This window comes from Rana temporaria, chromosome 4, assembly GCF_905171775.1.
Source record: "Rana temporaria chromosome 4, aRanTem1.1, whole genome shotgun sequence".
NCBI lineage: Eukaryota > Metazoa > Chordata > Amphibia > Anura > Ranidae > Rana > Rana temporaria.
The window spans coordinates 232656434-232672780 of NC_053492.1; the positions used below are offsets into that span (position 1 = coordinate 232656434).

The 16347-nt window shown below is 45.0% G+C and overlaps 1 protein-coding gene across 1 annotated transcript in view; it reads left to right on the plus strand.

Annotated features, from left to right (window-relative positions):
• Positions 1 to 2374: 2374 nt before the first annotated feature.
• MEI4 (meiotic double-stranded break formation protein 4) overlaps positions 2375 to 16347 on the plus strand; it is a 146465-nt gene continuing 132492 nt past the window's right edge. The window contains exons 1-2 of the mRNA XM_040349994.1: positions 2375 to 2489; positions 7731 to 7979. Of these exons, the coding sequence (XP_040205928.1) occupies positions 7745 to 7979 (235 nt within the window). The 5' untranslated portion in view covers positions 2375 to 2489; positions 7731 to 7744. The remainder of the gene's footprint in view (positions 2490 to 7730; positions 7980 to 16347) is intronic.

Here is a 16347-nt window from a genome sequence, read left to right on the forward strand (position 1 = left end):
TGGACACAAGCACGTACCTGTACTTCCTCTTTAAGTGCCCAGCCATGGGGTCGTGAGCGCTCCACCGGCGGCGCTTTTGCAACCCGGTCCGAAGCTCCGTGCCCGCGGGACCCGATCGCCGCCGGTGTCCCGCGATCGGTCTCAGGAGCTGAAGAACGGGGAGAGCTGTGTGTGTAAACACACCTTCCCCGTTCTTCATTGTGGCAATGTCAGTGATCGTCTGTTCCCTGATAAGACGATCACTGATGTCACACGTCCATCCCCGCCCCCCTACAGTTAGAAACACATATGAGGTCACACTTAACCCCTTCCGCGCCCCCTAGTGGTTAACTCCTAAACGGCAATTGTCATTTTCACAGTAATCAGTGCATTTTTAAAATGCACTGACTTAAAATGTGTCAAAATTGTCCAATATGTCCGCCATAATGTTGCAGTCACCAAAAAAATCGCTGATCGCTGCCATTAGTAGTAAAAAAAATATATTAATAAAAATGCCATAAAACTATCCCCTATTTTGTAAACGCTATACATTTTGCGCAAACCAATTGATAAACGCTTATTGAGATTTTTTTTTAACAAAAATAGTTTTTTTAACAAAAATCGCAAAAAGGGGCAAGGTCCTTAACCTGCATAATGGTCCGGGTCTTAAGTGGTTAAAGGGATGATGTGGCAACTCTAAGGGCGCCGGACGTATGGATTTTAATGTTTTTTTTGTTTTTGTTTTATAGCACAAGATTAGAGCCTGAGGCTCTAGTTTTTTTTGTATAGGCCTAAACTGAGGACATTTTTGATTTTTTTATATCTTTTTTGGGGATATTTATTATAGCAAAAAATATTGCATTTTTTTCAAAATTGTCGCTCTATTTTTGTTTATAGCGCAAAAAATAAAAACCGCAGAGGTGATCAAATACCACCAAAAGAAAGCTCTATTTGTGGGGAAAAAAGGACACCAATGTTGTTTGGGAGCCACGTCGCACGACCGCGCAATTGTCAGTTAAAGCGACGCAGTGCCAAAACGCAAAAAGGGGCAAGGTCCTTAACCTGCATAATGGTCCGGGTCTTAAGTGGTTAAAGGGATGATGTGGCAACGCTAAGGGCGCCGGACGTATGGATTTTAATGTTTTTTTTTTTTAAGCGCAAGATTAGAGCCTGAGGCTCTAATTGGCTTCAAAAAGGGTGGGCTTGGGGCGCAGAGTACTAATTAAAGCGGTTGAATAGTAATTTTTTTAACTTTTACCTACAGTAAAATATAAAAATAAGGCTATAATAATGCTTACCTGTAGGTAAAAAGAATATCTCCTAAACCTGTACGGTCCCCTTGCCATGAGCCGCAGACGCCGGATCTTGCAGGAAAGAATTTTCCCGCGGCTCCAGCCACTCACAGCACTGGGACCGTGATACGCCTCGTTCTAAGGTAAGTATTTCATAATGAGCTAGTACTAGCTCATTATGCCTTTTGCCTTTCCGGTTGTAAAAGTGTCATCGGGTATACAACCGCTTTAATGTTTGCTAATGTCTTCCTGTTTCTCCTCACAGCCAATCAGGAAGTGGGTCCTGAGATCCGATTGGCTGGGAGTCCTAAGACCCGATTGGCCGCGAGGAGAAGCGACCACTAGGACTCGGAGGAAACGCAGGGGGGGGAGCCGCAACCTGGATGGGGTAAGTACAGGGCTGGCAGGCGAACAAAGCAGCGATCGATTGACGGAGAGGGGAAGCGGAAATCGATCAAGCAACAGGGTGCGGGAGTGATTGGCAGGCTGGGTGGGGGCTGCCCCCCCAAGAAAATGAAGCACTAGCCACCGCTGCACAGAGGGACACCTATTGCCAAAGGTATGTAGGCATAGGTCACATGACACGCCCCCTTAAAAGGAGAATTGTACAAACAAATGATTAGTTAAACCTACAAGTGATTTTTTTTACCAGTACTACACCTTTATATTGGCTTTTGAAATGTACAAATGCAGCACTTTAGAATTTGGATGAAAGGTTTAGCACTGGGAAACACTTTTTGAAAGATAAAAAGTGCATTTTATATACAATTATATAGATTGAGGGACAAATGAGGAGAACAGAGGGACATTGTTCCCAATCAGGGACAGTCCCCTCAAATCAGAGACAATTGGGAGCTCTGATTTCATATGGTACAGCGCAGTCACATTCCTTTGATGGAACCCTCATGGATTCTCTCAGACATAGAGGATTGGTAATACAAGTGACTGGGAGCTAGTTCCAAAACTGCTAGTTTCTGTGCTCGGACTACATCATTATGAGGAAGAAACAGCCCTACATGGTATGTTCTGTGCTGTGCCCCCACTCCTTGCTGTAAAATGGTTTGATCTTGATAGTTTGGCTGTAAAAACATTGTGTGAAGAGAGTCAGTGCAGTTCTGTCAGACCGTGCGAGGGGGGAGCTCCTTGTATTGTATACGGACTCTGACTACAAAAAAGTGTAGTGGCAGAGCAGTATTTTAGGAGTGCCAGTCAGACAAGGTAAGCAGAGGGGCGCCGGAAGACTCAGGTTATCCTTTCCTATATGTGCAGTATGTGAGGGGCTGAGCAGAACATATAGAACTGTGACACTGAGTGAGGAGATGAGTACAGCCCAGTCAGGCAGGCGCCTTCTTATATAGGGACAGTGAGGGGGAGTTATCAAAACTGGAACAGCTGTGTATGGCAACCAATTAGCTGCTTTCATTCCCAAAGCTTAGCTGAACAAGCTGACGTTAGAAGCTGATTGGTTTACAGTACACGGTACAGCTGCTGCTCCAGATTATTCTGTGTGCTCCAGTTTGGATAAATTCTCCTCATGGTGCTGTGTATAGAAGAGAGATAGTGGAGCAGTATGTGAGGAGTTCAGTACAGCCCAGTCGTCAGACAGGGTAAGAAAGAGGCCTTGTTATAGGTCACTGCATTGCTTTATCTTAGAAATGGACAATGTGTGACACTTACTGATATGACACTAAATGATATGCTTATTCTCCAAAGCATGTCCACCACTTAAAGCAGAGAGTTCCAGACATTTGTGTTTAGTAAAAGTCAGCAGCTAGTGACTTAATAAACACACACATGTCCCATGATCCAGCAATGTGACCACCCGAAGCCTCCTTTCTCTCCTTCGTCTCTCCCTGGCGCTGGCACTAGTGTAGGCACCCGGGTGTGACAGCTTGTGGCTTCACAGCCGGGTGTGCACTACGCATGCGTGTCCTGAATGGCTGGGCAATATTCTGGGACATGTGTAGGGTTGCCACCTCATACCTTTAAAACTAAACGTATGAATTACACAGGTTCTGTGGCTAATTAAAGCGGGGGTTCACCCTAAAAAAAAAATTCTAACATTATATTGAGCTGACTTCTGACACTGACAGTATGCTGATCTTTTTTTTTTTTCGTGCATACCGTTTTATCGCTATTTTTCACCCCGGCTTCCGGGTAGTGAATCCCGCAGGAGTGGGCGTTCCTATTCACAGGCTAAGTGATTGACGTGATGAGAAAAGCTTCCTACGGCCGCGTCACGAGTTGCCCTTTATCGACCGCTAGTGGGTGTTAATACTGCACCGCTAGCGGCCGAATCCTGCGGCAATTTCCGACAGTATAGCGCCAGTATATTTTTAGCGCCGCTATACCGCCACCGCGCCTCCCGCCCCAGTGTGAAAGGGGCCTTAGTCAGTTCCCCTCCAGCATCAATTAGTGTCCGATTGTCTCAGCACAATCGCAGTCCCATTATTAGTCTCAGATCACCGCCATTAGTAGTATTAAAAAATAAAAAAAACAAAATGTATACCATAGTTTTGTAGACGCTATAACTTTCACGTAAACCAGTCAATATACATGTATTGGGGATTTATAAAAGAATACATTTTGGGCAAAATTTATGAAGAAATTACATTTTTTTATTTGGATATATTTTATAGCAGAAAGTAAAAAGTATTGTTTTTAAAAAAAAATGCTGTTTTTTTTTTTGTTTATATCGCAAAAAAGTTAAAACCCAGTGGTGATCAACTGCCACCGAGAGAAAACTCTATTTGTGTGGAAAAAATATGAATTTAATTTGTGTACAGTGTTGCATGACCGCACAATTACCAGTTAAAATAGCACAGTGCTGAATAGCAAAAAATGGCCTGGTCGAATGAGATAACATTTTCCAGAGCTGAAGTGGTTAACGTAGTCGAAAACCAAAACCTTTTTTTATTGTTACGGATGGAGCCTGGAAGTTCTAGAACTCCTGTCAGTTTTTTATTGCTGTCTGAATCGCCTTCTCTTTTCTGATGACCAGTGTCACCAGGAAAGAAAGTAATGGAGGCAGGGACCGGTCTTGCACTTGGAGGATTGTGGATTAGGTAAGTATATCTCCGCTCTGCAAGTAGGCGAGCAGTTAAACCATGCAGCGTGGGCATAGCCCCACAGCATGGGAAAATATAAATTTTTCCCAGAGTTCTTCTTTAACACTCTAAGACCCCTTTCACACTGGGGCAGTGTGCAGGCGCTATTGCACTAAAAATAGCGCCTGCAAACCAGTGCGCTAGCAGGACGGTAAAAAAAGTCCTGCTAGCCGCATCTTTGGAGCAGTGTGTATACTGCTCTTTCACCGCTCCTGCCAAATTCGAAATCAATGGGACACCGCAGCCATACCGCCAGCAATGCATTGCGGGCAGTTTTAACCCTTTCTCGGCCGCTAGTGGGGGGGTAAATCCACCCTGCTAGCGGCCGAATAGCGCCGCAAAATTGGCTGCTCCCACCCCAGTGTGAAAGGGGCCTAAGTTGTGATATACAGTGTGCTGATTTGGAATGAGGGAGGAAATGGGAAACTCTTTTGGATCTGTAAGTGAGTGACTGAGGGCACTATTTATTAACCACCTGCTGACCACACTATAGCCAAATGATGGTTACAGCGCGGTCGTCCAGTCCATCTGCATTTCCTTTCCTCAGAGCTGTCACTGTCTACAAAAAGAAAGCCAATAACCAGTAATCCTGTGACAAGGGGGGCATTTACACTGATTATCAGTGCCCATCTCTGCAGCCTTATCAGCGCACATTATTTGCAAAATTTTATAACAAACAGGTGTAGCGCCTGTGTACTTTCAGTACAGGTGCTATCCTAAATTTAGAGGGGGATGAGAGAGTTAGTTAACTCTCATCCAGGTAATTTGTGTAAATTAAGCCTCTGTTTCAGCTGCACTATTGTGTGTTCATTCTGTGTTCCTGAGGTGCTTTTCCACCCCGGGGCGACAGGTGGCGCCAGTAGAGTCTAGGTGGGAGTGCCTCTTGCCAGCAGCCAATCAGGAGGGGTTTTCCCTCGCGGGGCATGCTGGGGGAGGGTACTTTAGGAGCAGACGTCATTCTGGCAGGGTTCGTTTTTCTTCTGGTTCCGGGTGTGGCACCCACCTTCAGGGTGACCACACATCACGGGCCCCGACGATATGGCCTACCAGGCCGGGGAGCACGTGCTACGCGGTGTTCTTAGTTCCGGGACCCTGATGGCCCGGAGCAACTGAAGCTATGGTGGGGCCCCAGCAATCGGCTGGGTCCCCAAATTCTGAGAAGAGATCCCAAGCGAGTTGTGCTGTTCGGTGGGGAGTCAGTCTGAGGAGAGCCAGAGAGGCAGGCAATCCAACAGGGCCTAGACAATCCATCACCATTTTTGAATGCATTAGTGCTCAGTATAAAACCTATTATTATTATTACTAGCAGTGAAAGATAATACGGGATTGTTGAGAACAAAAAAGAATGAAAGTGTACACAGAAAGTTGTGATCTGTAGAGACGACAGATATTGGATTTTTCCATTCTAGATCCTGCTGTATTCCTACACACTTAGGCCTCGTACACAGAACCGGTTTCCTCGGCAGAATCCATCAAGAAACTTGGTGGGAGAGCTTTTTTGCAGAGGAAACCGGTCGTGTGCACGTTTTTCATCGAGGAAACTGTCGAGAAAAAAAGAGAGCAAAAAAGAGAGCAAGTTCTCTTTTTCTTCGATGGGGGTCTCAATTTGCTTGTCGTGTTCCTCGTCGGGCTGGCTTTCGACGAGAAACTCAAGCGTGTGTATGCTAAGAAACCCGCGCTTGCTCAGAATAAAGTATAAGACGGGAGTAAAAGTAGCGTTTGTAATGGAGATAACACATTTTTCACGCTGTAACAGACTGAAAAGTGCAAATCGTCTCTTACCAAACTTTTACTTAACACGCAAACACATGCGATTAGCAAAAGCAACCCCCAGGGTTGTGCCAGTGGAATCGAATTTCCCCTGCCGTTGTATGTGTTGTACATCACTGCGTTTGAGAACGAGGAGATTTTGTCTTGACAGTGTGTAAGCAAAGCAAGCTTGTCGAGTTCCTCTACAAGCCTAACAAGGAACTCGACGAGGAAAACGATGTGTCTCGCCCGACGAGTTCCTCGGTCGTGTGTACGGGGCCTCAGTCCTCTAGAGAAGGATGTTCCCATTCTTTTGCCTGCATTTTCACAAAAATATAAAATCAATAAAAGAAATGTTAGTAGGAAGGTTGGTACCCCCTCTTAATTATTACACCAGGCATGCAGACTTGGGGAATAAGATTTTACCACAAGAGGCCTGAGAGTCCTAAAAGAACGCCTATCTTTTAGGCTGGGTCTACACATGCTGCGGCCGCGGCTCACAGCAGGGGGTCTGTTGTGTTCCTGTTCACTGGTTAAGGTGCGAATCTGGTCCGAATTTTTGCCTGAATTCACACCTGAATATCAACCAAAGATGCAAACAAGCCTTTGTAAATGCGGACCACGGCCACCCCGGAGATGCTCCATTGTGAGCCTGTCACACTCTCCTGTCATGCGAACTGGATGCAGGGAAACCTGCATTCAATTTGCATAAGTGTGAACCCAGCCTCAGGGTTTGTTTACACCAGCCTGCATGATAAAAAATCTGTAATGTTAGAAATACTGTACAATACAGTGTACATTTTTTTTCTCTGCTGTGCAGTGAAGGGTGCTGCATAAAATGCAGTGTCTGTATTGAATGCAACACATTGCAGCTCACCAAAATTTAGTGGCGTTAACAGGCCATGATATTATATGTGCCCTAGAATTGGATTTGCTTTGATCTGTGCAGACTAACTTAGATCAGTGCCAATGTGTGAACTAGCCCACTGCTGAGAGTAGCATTTTGGTACTGTCGTACTGAATGGCTGTCACAGTGGGTTAAAAAAACCCTGTCAGATGGATTGAAGGGAAATTCACCCAATAGGAGATCATTTGTTTGAAGCAAGCGGTGCACCTTAGTTGTGGTCATGTGCAATGCTCTATGCATGCTTCAGATCCCAAAGTCCCATCTCAGGAGCAAGCAAGAGAGGGTGGTTAGGTTCCTACATACAGTGGTACCATAGGAAATGAATGAGCCAACAAATGCAGCAACCCTCTAATAGGAAGTCGGATCACAATAGCAAAAAAAAGTCTAGTTTTCCTATCTGTATTTATTTAAAATATATACAGTGTATATTTTGCAGATTCCATGCACATATTGTAAAGTTACAGTAGCCATGCCTTTTTTTTTCTTGCATGCTTCTAGTAAAAGACTAAAGTGAGAGAACCATGTCTAGTGCCTCCAGCACCAGCTTGTTGTACGAAGAACAAGCAGGCTTTTCAGATACATTGACGTTTCTTCTGATCAGCTGGAAGTTAGAATCAATCATTCATAGTGAAGAAATCCTGAGTGTACATCAAATCACAGATAATTAAACATCATCTTTTTTTTTTTTTTTCATAGTACTGTATCATAGAATGGAAAATGAGAAATGGTCCGAAATGGTCGCAAAAGTAGCTTTGGCAGTTGCCATCATTCGATGTAAACCAAATGGGAAAAGTAGCAGAAGGTATGCTGAAGAACTGGCCAAACATGTTTCTAGTCACGATGCCAAGATGAAGAATAAAGTTTTGGAATTGGAAGCTGAAGTTCTCAGTTTGCGGCAAGAGCGTCTTTTACACAAAATTCATAGCAAATCAAACTTTGAACACGGTGAGAATTCTTTAGAGAACGTTAAAGGTGAATTATAGGTTACATAAAAATAAAAAAAAATGCTCCTCTCAAGGCAATAGCTGTCCCATGCCTACTCTGACCGAGAGATGAATGATAACCTGACAGCTGATTACTGATCTCTATCTGCTTGCAGTAGAGCATATTGACTGTCAGTCACTGACCCTGCTCTGCTGCTCCAGAACTACTGAAGATTTAGGCTGGAGATGGGGCAGGCATGACTGGGTTTGTCTCTCCCTGTACCCTGAAGGACAGAACCAGCTGTCATTCAGGCAGGTGCTTGGATCCCAACAATATTGTCAGGATCCTTCCTGAACTTGGAGCGGCTCTGCCCAAACAGCTCATAGTGGGCAAAAGCCAGCTATCAGCTGACTCTGGGTCACTGGAAAATATGAATAAAATGTATTTTTCCCACTTCACTCTTAGGAACTCATTAGCTAGTAATATAATAGTACACATCCAGATGTAGGTTCTGTTCAAAGAAACCCTGAAATATAGAGATTGCTGTTACTGAATATCTGAATATGATGGTTGTTTGAGTAGGTAATTTGATGTGCTGTAGAGGGTAAAGAACTAAGTTATGCCGTGTGCACACGATCAGATTTTCCGTACAACACTACGACGAGCCGAGAAAATTAAGTTCAATGCTTCTGAGCATTCGTTGAATTGTTTCCGAGCATGCATCAGAATTTTGCACGTCGGAATTGCTACAGATGATCGGAATTTCCGATTGGAATTTTTTCCATCTGAAAAATTGAGAACCAGCTAATTTTTGTTGGCGGAAATTCCGACAGGAAAAGTCAGATTGAGCCTACACACGGTCATAATTTCGAATCAAAAGCTCACATCGGACTTTTCTTGTTGGAAATTCTGACCGTGTGTACGGGGCATTAGACCCAAGGGCTAGGGGTTTAATTTTAGGTAAAGGTTTCAAGCTCGGTTCACATATGAGCCGCATCCGGCTCACAGCAGGGGTCCGGTGCGTGCTGGATCATAGTTTCAGGTCTGATTTCAGCCCGAATTTTGGGCTAAAATCAGACCTGAAAAGGACTAAAATGCACACAGTGTTTTTCTGCAAATCACACCGGACCTGCTTTGAAGATACAGTATGTCACAAAAGTGAGTACACCCCTCAGGCCCCGTACACACGGCCGAGGAACTCGACGTGCCAAACACATCAAGTTCCTCGGCGTGTTCAGTCCTGGAGCCGCCAAGGAGCTCGGCGGGCCGAGTTCTCCCATGGAACAACGAGGAAATAGAGAACATGTTCTCTATTTCCTCGCCGAGGTCCTCGTCGGCTTCCTCGGCCGAAAGTGTACACACGGCCGGGTTTCTCGGCGGAATTCAGCTTCCGACCGAGTTTCTGGCTGAATTCTGCCAAGAAACTCGTTCGTGTGTACGGGGCCTCACAGTTTTGTAATTATTTTATTATATCTTTTCATGTGACAACACTGAAGAAATTACACGTTGCTACAATGTAAAGTAGTGATTGTACAGCTTGTATAACAGTGTACATTTGCTGTTTCCTCAAAATAACTCAACACAAAACCATTAATGTCTAAACAGCTGCCAACAAAAGTGAATGCACCCCTTAACCACTTCCATACCAGGCACTTACGCACCTTCCTGCCCAAGCCAATTTTCAGCTTTCAGCACTGTCGCACTTTGAATGGCAATTGCGCGGTCGTGCGACGTGGCTCCCAAACAAAATTGGCGTCCTTTTTTCCCCACAAATAGAGCTTTCTTTTTGGTGGTATTTGATCACCTCTGCGATTTTTTTTTTTGGTGCAACAACTAAAAAAAGACTGAAATTTTTGAAAAATAATTAAGTTTTTATTTTTTTCTGTTAATTTTTTTGTAAATAAGTAAGTTTTCTCTTTCAATTACGGGCACTGATATGGCGGCACTGATGGGCACCGATGAGATGGCACTGATGGACATCGATGAGGTAGTACTGACGGGCACAGATGAGGTGGCAGTGATTGGCGGCGCTGGTATGCGGCACTGATGGGCACTCATGGGCGGCACTGATGGGCACTCATGGGCGGCACTGATGGGCGGCACTGATGGGCACTCATGGGCGGCACTTATGGGTGGCACTGATGGATACTTATGGGTGGCACAGATGGGCACTGGGCATGGATGGTCACTGTGGGGTGGCACTGATGGACACTGTGGGGCAGCACTGATTTACCCATGTTGCCAGTCAGTGCCCATTTGTGGGCACTGATTGGTATCTTTTTTTATTTTTTAAAGCTTTTTTATTTTTTTTTCAATACTTTTTTTTTGTTTGCCCTTCCCTGGTAGTCCAGGGTGGGCTTCCCTGGTGGTCCAGTGTGGCGATCCGAGGGGGGGCTGCGCTGATAAACAATCAGCGCGAACCCCCCCTGTCAGGAGAGCCGCCCATCGGCTCTCCTTTACTCGCGTCTGTCAGACGCGAGTGAGGAAGAGCCATCAACGGCTCTTCCTATTTACATCGTGATCAGTTGTGATTGGACACGGCTGATCACGTGGTAAAGAGCCTCAGCCGGAGGCTCTTTACCGAGATCGGAGATGCAGGGTGTCAGACTGACACCACGCATCACCGATCGGACGTCCATGGACGTCCAGTCAGGATTTCAAAACCACTTCCCGGACGTAAATCGGCTATAGGCCGGGCGGGAAGTGGTTAAAGAGGTTGTAAAGGTAAAAAAACAATCCTAAATAGCTTCCTTTACCTTAGTGCAGTCCTCCTTCACTTACCTCATCCTTCCATTTTGCTTTTAAATGTCCTTATTTCTTCTGAGAAACCCTCACTTCCTGGTCTTCTGTCTCTAACTCCACACAGTAATGCAAGGCTTTCTCCCTGGTGTTGAGTGTCGTACTCGCCCCCTCCCTTGAACTACAGGAGAGTCAGGACGCTCACTAACACACAGCTTCTTTTCTCTATCTGCAACATAGATAGCGTCCTGACTCTCCTGTAGTCCAAGGGAGGGGGCAAGCACAACACTCCACAACAGAAGAACAGGAAGTGAGGATTTTTCAGAAGAAATAAGGACATTTTAAAGCAAAATCGAGGGATGAGGTAAGTGAAGGAGGACTGAACTAAGGTAAAGGAAGCTATTTAGGGAAAAAAAATTGTACCTTTACAACCCCTTTTAAGTTAAAATGTCCAAATTGGGCCCAATTAGCCATTTTCCCTCCCCGGTGTTATGTGACTCGTTAGTGTTATAAGGTCTCAGGTGTGAATGGGGAGCAGGTGTGTTAAATTTGGTGTTATCGCTCTCAGTCTCTCATATTGGTCACTGGAAGTTCAACACAGCACCTCATGGCAAAGAACTCTCTGAGGGATCTGAAAAAAATAATTGTTGTTCTACATAAAGATGGCCCTGGCTATAAAAAGATTACCAAGAGCCTATGTACTGATTTGCAGCACGGTGGCCAAGACCATATAGCGGTTTAACAGGACAGGTTCCACTCAGAACAGGACTCGCCTTGGTCGACCAAAGAAGTTGAGTGCACATGCTCATTGTCGTATCTAGAGGTTGTCTTTGGGAAATAGACGTAATAGACATAATATGAGTGCTGCCAGCATTGCTGCAAAGGTTGAAGGGGTGGAGGGGTCAGCCTGTCAGTGCTCACCTGGTGAGGAGTATAAAGAAAAGTGTGTCTTGTCTACAGTCAAGCATGGTGGAGGCAGTGTCATGGTCTGGATTAAGTTCATTTTCATTTCAAAGAGGTACTTTGCAATTACCCTGATCACTCTTCATAACATTCTGAAGTATATGCAAATTGCCATCATAAAAACTGAGGAAGCAGCGTTTGTGAAAATTAATATGTGTGTAGCTTTACCCCCGGAGGAGCTGCTGGTTGTTTTTGGTGGCACATTTACCTCTTGGCTCCTCCGAATTCCTAGGGGTGAATGATGTGTATTGCATTTAGTTGAAGTAAAGGAATGTCCACAACAGGTGCTCTTTTCTGTGCTCTTTATTACCCAGCCGGGTAAAAACAATAAACTTGTGGTGAGGAAAGTAAAGTTGAAGAAGAAAAGAGAGCAGCAGATTCAGGCGTGATGGTAGGGAAACAGTCCTGCTCCCGAATGTAATACTTCTTTGCGCCACTCCCATGTAAGTGGGTTTAGTGTACCCGGAAAGGCCTCTCTCACTGACCTGGCAGCCGGAGAATCACTTGAACATTTGTAGGATAAAGTCCCTGCCACAGACCCTTCTTGGTGAACTTGAACTTCAGGAAAAGTCTCTGCCACAGACCCTCCTTGGTGAACATCAAAGAGGTACCTCTGTCACAGGCCCTCGCTGATTTGTGGTTACGGAGATGATCCTCCTTAAATGAGTTACGCCTGGATCTCCTTCAACTTGTTGCCCAGGTACCGACTGACAGGTGATCAATCCCTTAGTGTCCGGCTACCTCCATCCCCGGTGGTTTGTCGAGGCCCTTTTGGACCGCCAGCCTCTCAATGGCGCTCCTCAGACGGACTCACCACCAAACAGCAAATACAGCTTGGGATCCTCAAAGGTGGGAACCCAGTCGCTCGCTGGGTCACTGTTCAGATGCTCCGGGCCAACATGGTCCAGGAACACTGCGTGGCACACACTCCCCGGCCAGGTAGGCCATAACGCCAGGGTGCCGTGATGTGGTCACCCTAAAGGTGGGTGCCACACTCGAAGAAGAAGACCCAGAACCAATGGCGTCTTCCCCATAAATACCCCTCCCCAGCACGCACAGCAAGGCCAAACCCTCCTGATTGGCTACTGGGAAAGAGCACCTGCAGCATCTGGGTTGGAAGAACACCCCAATACAACAGAATAGAGAGGGCAGATGAGTCATCCATGTCTACTCAGTTTATGCAGAGCGAACACTGACAGAGCCACTCTGCTCTATAAATAGACTCCACTGTCAGTTTACACACAACTGCCCTCCGATACGATCCGCCTACACAGAGGTGAACAAATCACTTGCTTTTAGCAGAGCAGATTAGATCAGATCAGAGGTAGGCTGGTGAAAATGGACACAAGTCTTTTAACACCCACCAATCCATAGGGGTGAATGGAGGGTCCGATAAGGTCCGCCTGAAAACCTGACAGGCAGACCTGATTGGAACGATTGTGTGAAAGGGGCCTTACTGTTCTTTTTTTTTTATAATCACTTTTTTTCCTTTAGTATAACAAATCTCATTTACAATCGAATATATATATATAAACAAAAACAATAAACAGGGACAAACAAATACAATGCTTACAATTTACCCCTATAAAATCCTTTTAACATATAACACTCGTTCCCCTTTCCCCTTGGATTTCTCTGAATCTATCCTCCTGTTTTACCCTTTCACTCCATTTCTTCCCTCCAGAGCACCCTTGGGTGGCGGGAAACACTCACATACACACATTATCCTCCAATCTCCCAAAAGAAGGAGAGAGAGAAACAACAACTAAACAAAGCAAACCCCCCCCCCCCCAAAAAAAAACCTGGCTTGGCTTGGCTCCCCCCCCCCCCCAGCCCCAAGGTCAGCCTGTCACTATTTCGGAGGAGTAGTATAACCATCCTGCCCATATATTCTTAAATGTATCCTGTTGATCTCTCACTGTATGTACACATTTAAGTGTTAACTTTTTTATCCAAGGTGTTATCTCCTCCCAAAATTTCTTAATCCTGGGACAATGCCACCATAAATGTAAAAATGACCCCTTCTGGTTGCATCCCCTCCAACAGTTAATATCTGCGGATGGGTACATCTGCCCCAGGCGGGTCAGAGTTCAGTACCATCTCGTAAGAAATGTATAGGACATCTCTTGTATATAAGAACTACCGTATTTATCGACATATAACACGCACAGGCGTATAACACCCTAACTTTAAGAGGAAAGTTTCAGGAAAAAAAACATTCCACAGCCCCCTGCGTATAACACGCAGGCACAGTTTACCCTCTAATTTCAGGGTAAAAAAGTGAGTGTTATACGTCAATAAATACAGTAATTGAGGAATGGTGTGTTGTCTTCATCAATCTATCCACTTGTTCTGTCAAAATTATGGCACAATTCCTTTTCCCATTTACGAATGTAGTTGGGAGCCGTATGACCGTGAGCACTCAACACCAACTTATACATTTGAGATAACATACAGGGAGTGCAGAATTATTAGGCAAGTTGTATTTTTGAGTATTAATTTTATTTTTGAACAACAACCATATTCTCAATGAACCCAAAAAACTCATTAATATCAAAGCTGAATATTTTTGGAAGTCGTTTTTAGTTTGTTTTAAGTTTTAGCTATTTTAGGGGGATATCTGTGTGTGCAGGTGACTATTACTGTGCATAATTATTGGGCAACTTAACAAAAAAAAAATATATACCCATTTCAATTATTTATTTTTACCAGTGAAACCAATATAACATCTCAACATTCACAAATATACATTTCTGACATTCAAAAACAAAACAAAAACAAATCAGTGACCAATATAGCCACCTTTCTTTGCAAGGACACTCAAAAGCCTGCCATCCATGGATTCTGTCAGTGTTTTGATCTGTTCACCATCAACATTGCGTGCAGCAGCAACCACAGCCTCCCAGACACTGTTCAGAGAGGTGTACTGTTTTCCCTCCTTGTAAATCTCACATTTGATGATGGACCACAGGTTCTCAATGGGGTTCAGATCAGGTGAACAAGGAGGCCATGTCATTAGTTTTTCTTCTTTTATACCCTTTCTTGCCAGCCACGCTGTGGAGTACTTGGACGCGTGTGATGGAGCATTGTCCTGCATGAAAATCATGTTTTTCTTGAAGGATGCAGACTTCTTCCTGTACCACTGCTTGAAGGTGTCTTCCAGAAACTGGCAGTAGGACTGGGAGTTGAGCTTGACTCCATCCTCAACCCGAAAAGGCCCCACAAGCTCATCTTTGATGATACCAGCCCAAACCAGTACTCCACCTCCACCTTGCTGGCGTCTGAGTCGGACTGGAGCTCTCTGCCCTTTACCATTCCAGCCACGGGCCCATCCATCTGGCCCATCAAGACTCACTCTCATTTCATCAGTGCATAAAACCTTAGAAAAATCATTCTTGAGATATTTCTTGGCCCAGTCTTGACGTTTCAGCTTGTGTGTCTTGTTCAGTGGTGGTCATCTTTCAGCCTTTCTTACCTTGGCCATGTCTCTGAGTATTGCACACCTTGTGCTTTTGGGCACTCCAGTGATGTTGCAGCTCTGAAATATGGCCAAACTGGTGGCAAGTGGCATCTTGGCAGCTGCACGCTTGACTTTTCTCAGTTCATGGGCAGTTATTTTGCGCCTTGGTTTTTCCACACGCTTCTTGCGACCCTGTTGACTATTTTGAATGAAACGCTTGATTGTTCGATGATCACGCTTCAGAAGCTTTGCAATTTTAAGAGTGCTGCATCCCTCTGCAAGATATCTCACTATTTTTGACTTTTCTGAGCCTGTCAAGTCCTTCTTTTGACCCATTTTGCCAAAGGAAAGGAAGTTGCCTAATAATTATGCACACCTGATATAGGGTGTTGATGTCATTAGACCACACCCCTTCTCATTACAGAGATGCACATCACCTAATATGCTTAATTGGTAGTAGGCTTTCGAGCCTATACAGCTTGGAGTAAGACAACATGCATAAAGAGGATGATGTGGTCAAAATACTCATTTGCCTAATAATTCTGCACTCCCTGTATGGCCCGGCTCTGATAAATTAACACACCACTCCTCAAATGTGTTCAATGGATTTGCGGGTCTAATCTGATGTTTCCATTTTTTAAACCAGTCCCTCCCACTGACCATATTTCCATTCCGCCATTACTACCTCCCCCATATTCTTTACTAAGTCCCCCAATGGAAGAAGTTTCCCTTGTGGTGCCACTCCTGCACAGTTTCCTTTCTCCTCCCTACCCCAACACCCTAAACTACCTCTTTCCTCCCCTGGGGGAAACCAGGGAAAACCTTCCAGGGGTGTCAAGGGTGATATCGGGGGGCGAATCTTCCAATCTTATTCATTCTGTCCCATATTGTAAGTGTTGTTTTGGTCAATGGTGATACATATTCCGACAATCCCCTATAAGCGACTGGGATCCATGGTGCCCCTGCCAAATCCCTTCCTGCCAACGTTTTCTCCACTTGTACCCATCCTTTACTATCTGTATCATGGCACCAGTTCATAATCCGAACCAGGGCCATGGCTCTGTAGTAAATCCCTATATCCAGGAGGCCTACCCCTCCCTCCCCCTTTGGTCTCCTCAGCATCTCATATCCCAGTCTGGGGTGTTTATCTCCCCATACAAAAGTCGTGAGGGCACTCCTTATTTGCTTAAAAAAATTCTGTGGCAGAGTTATCGGAATGGCGTGCAA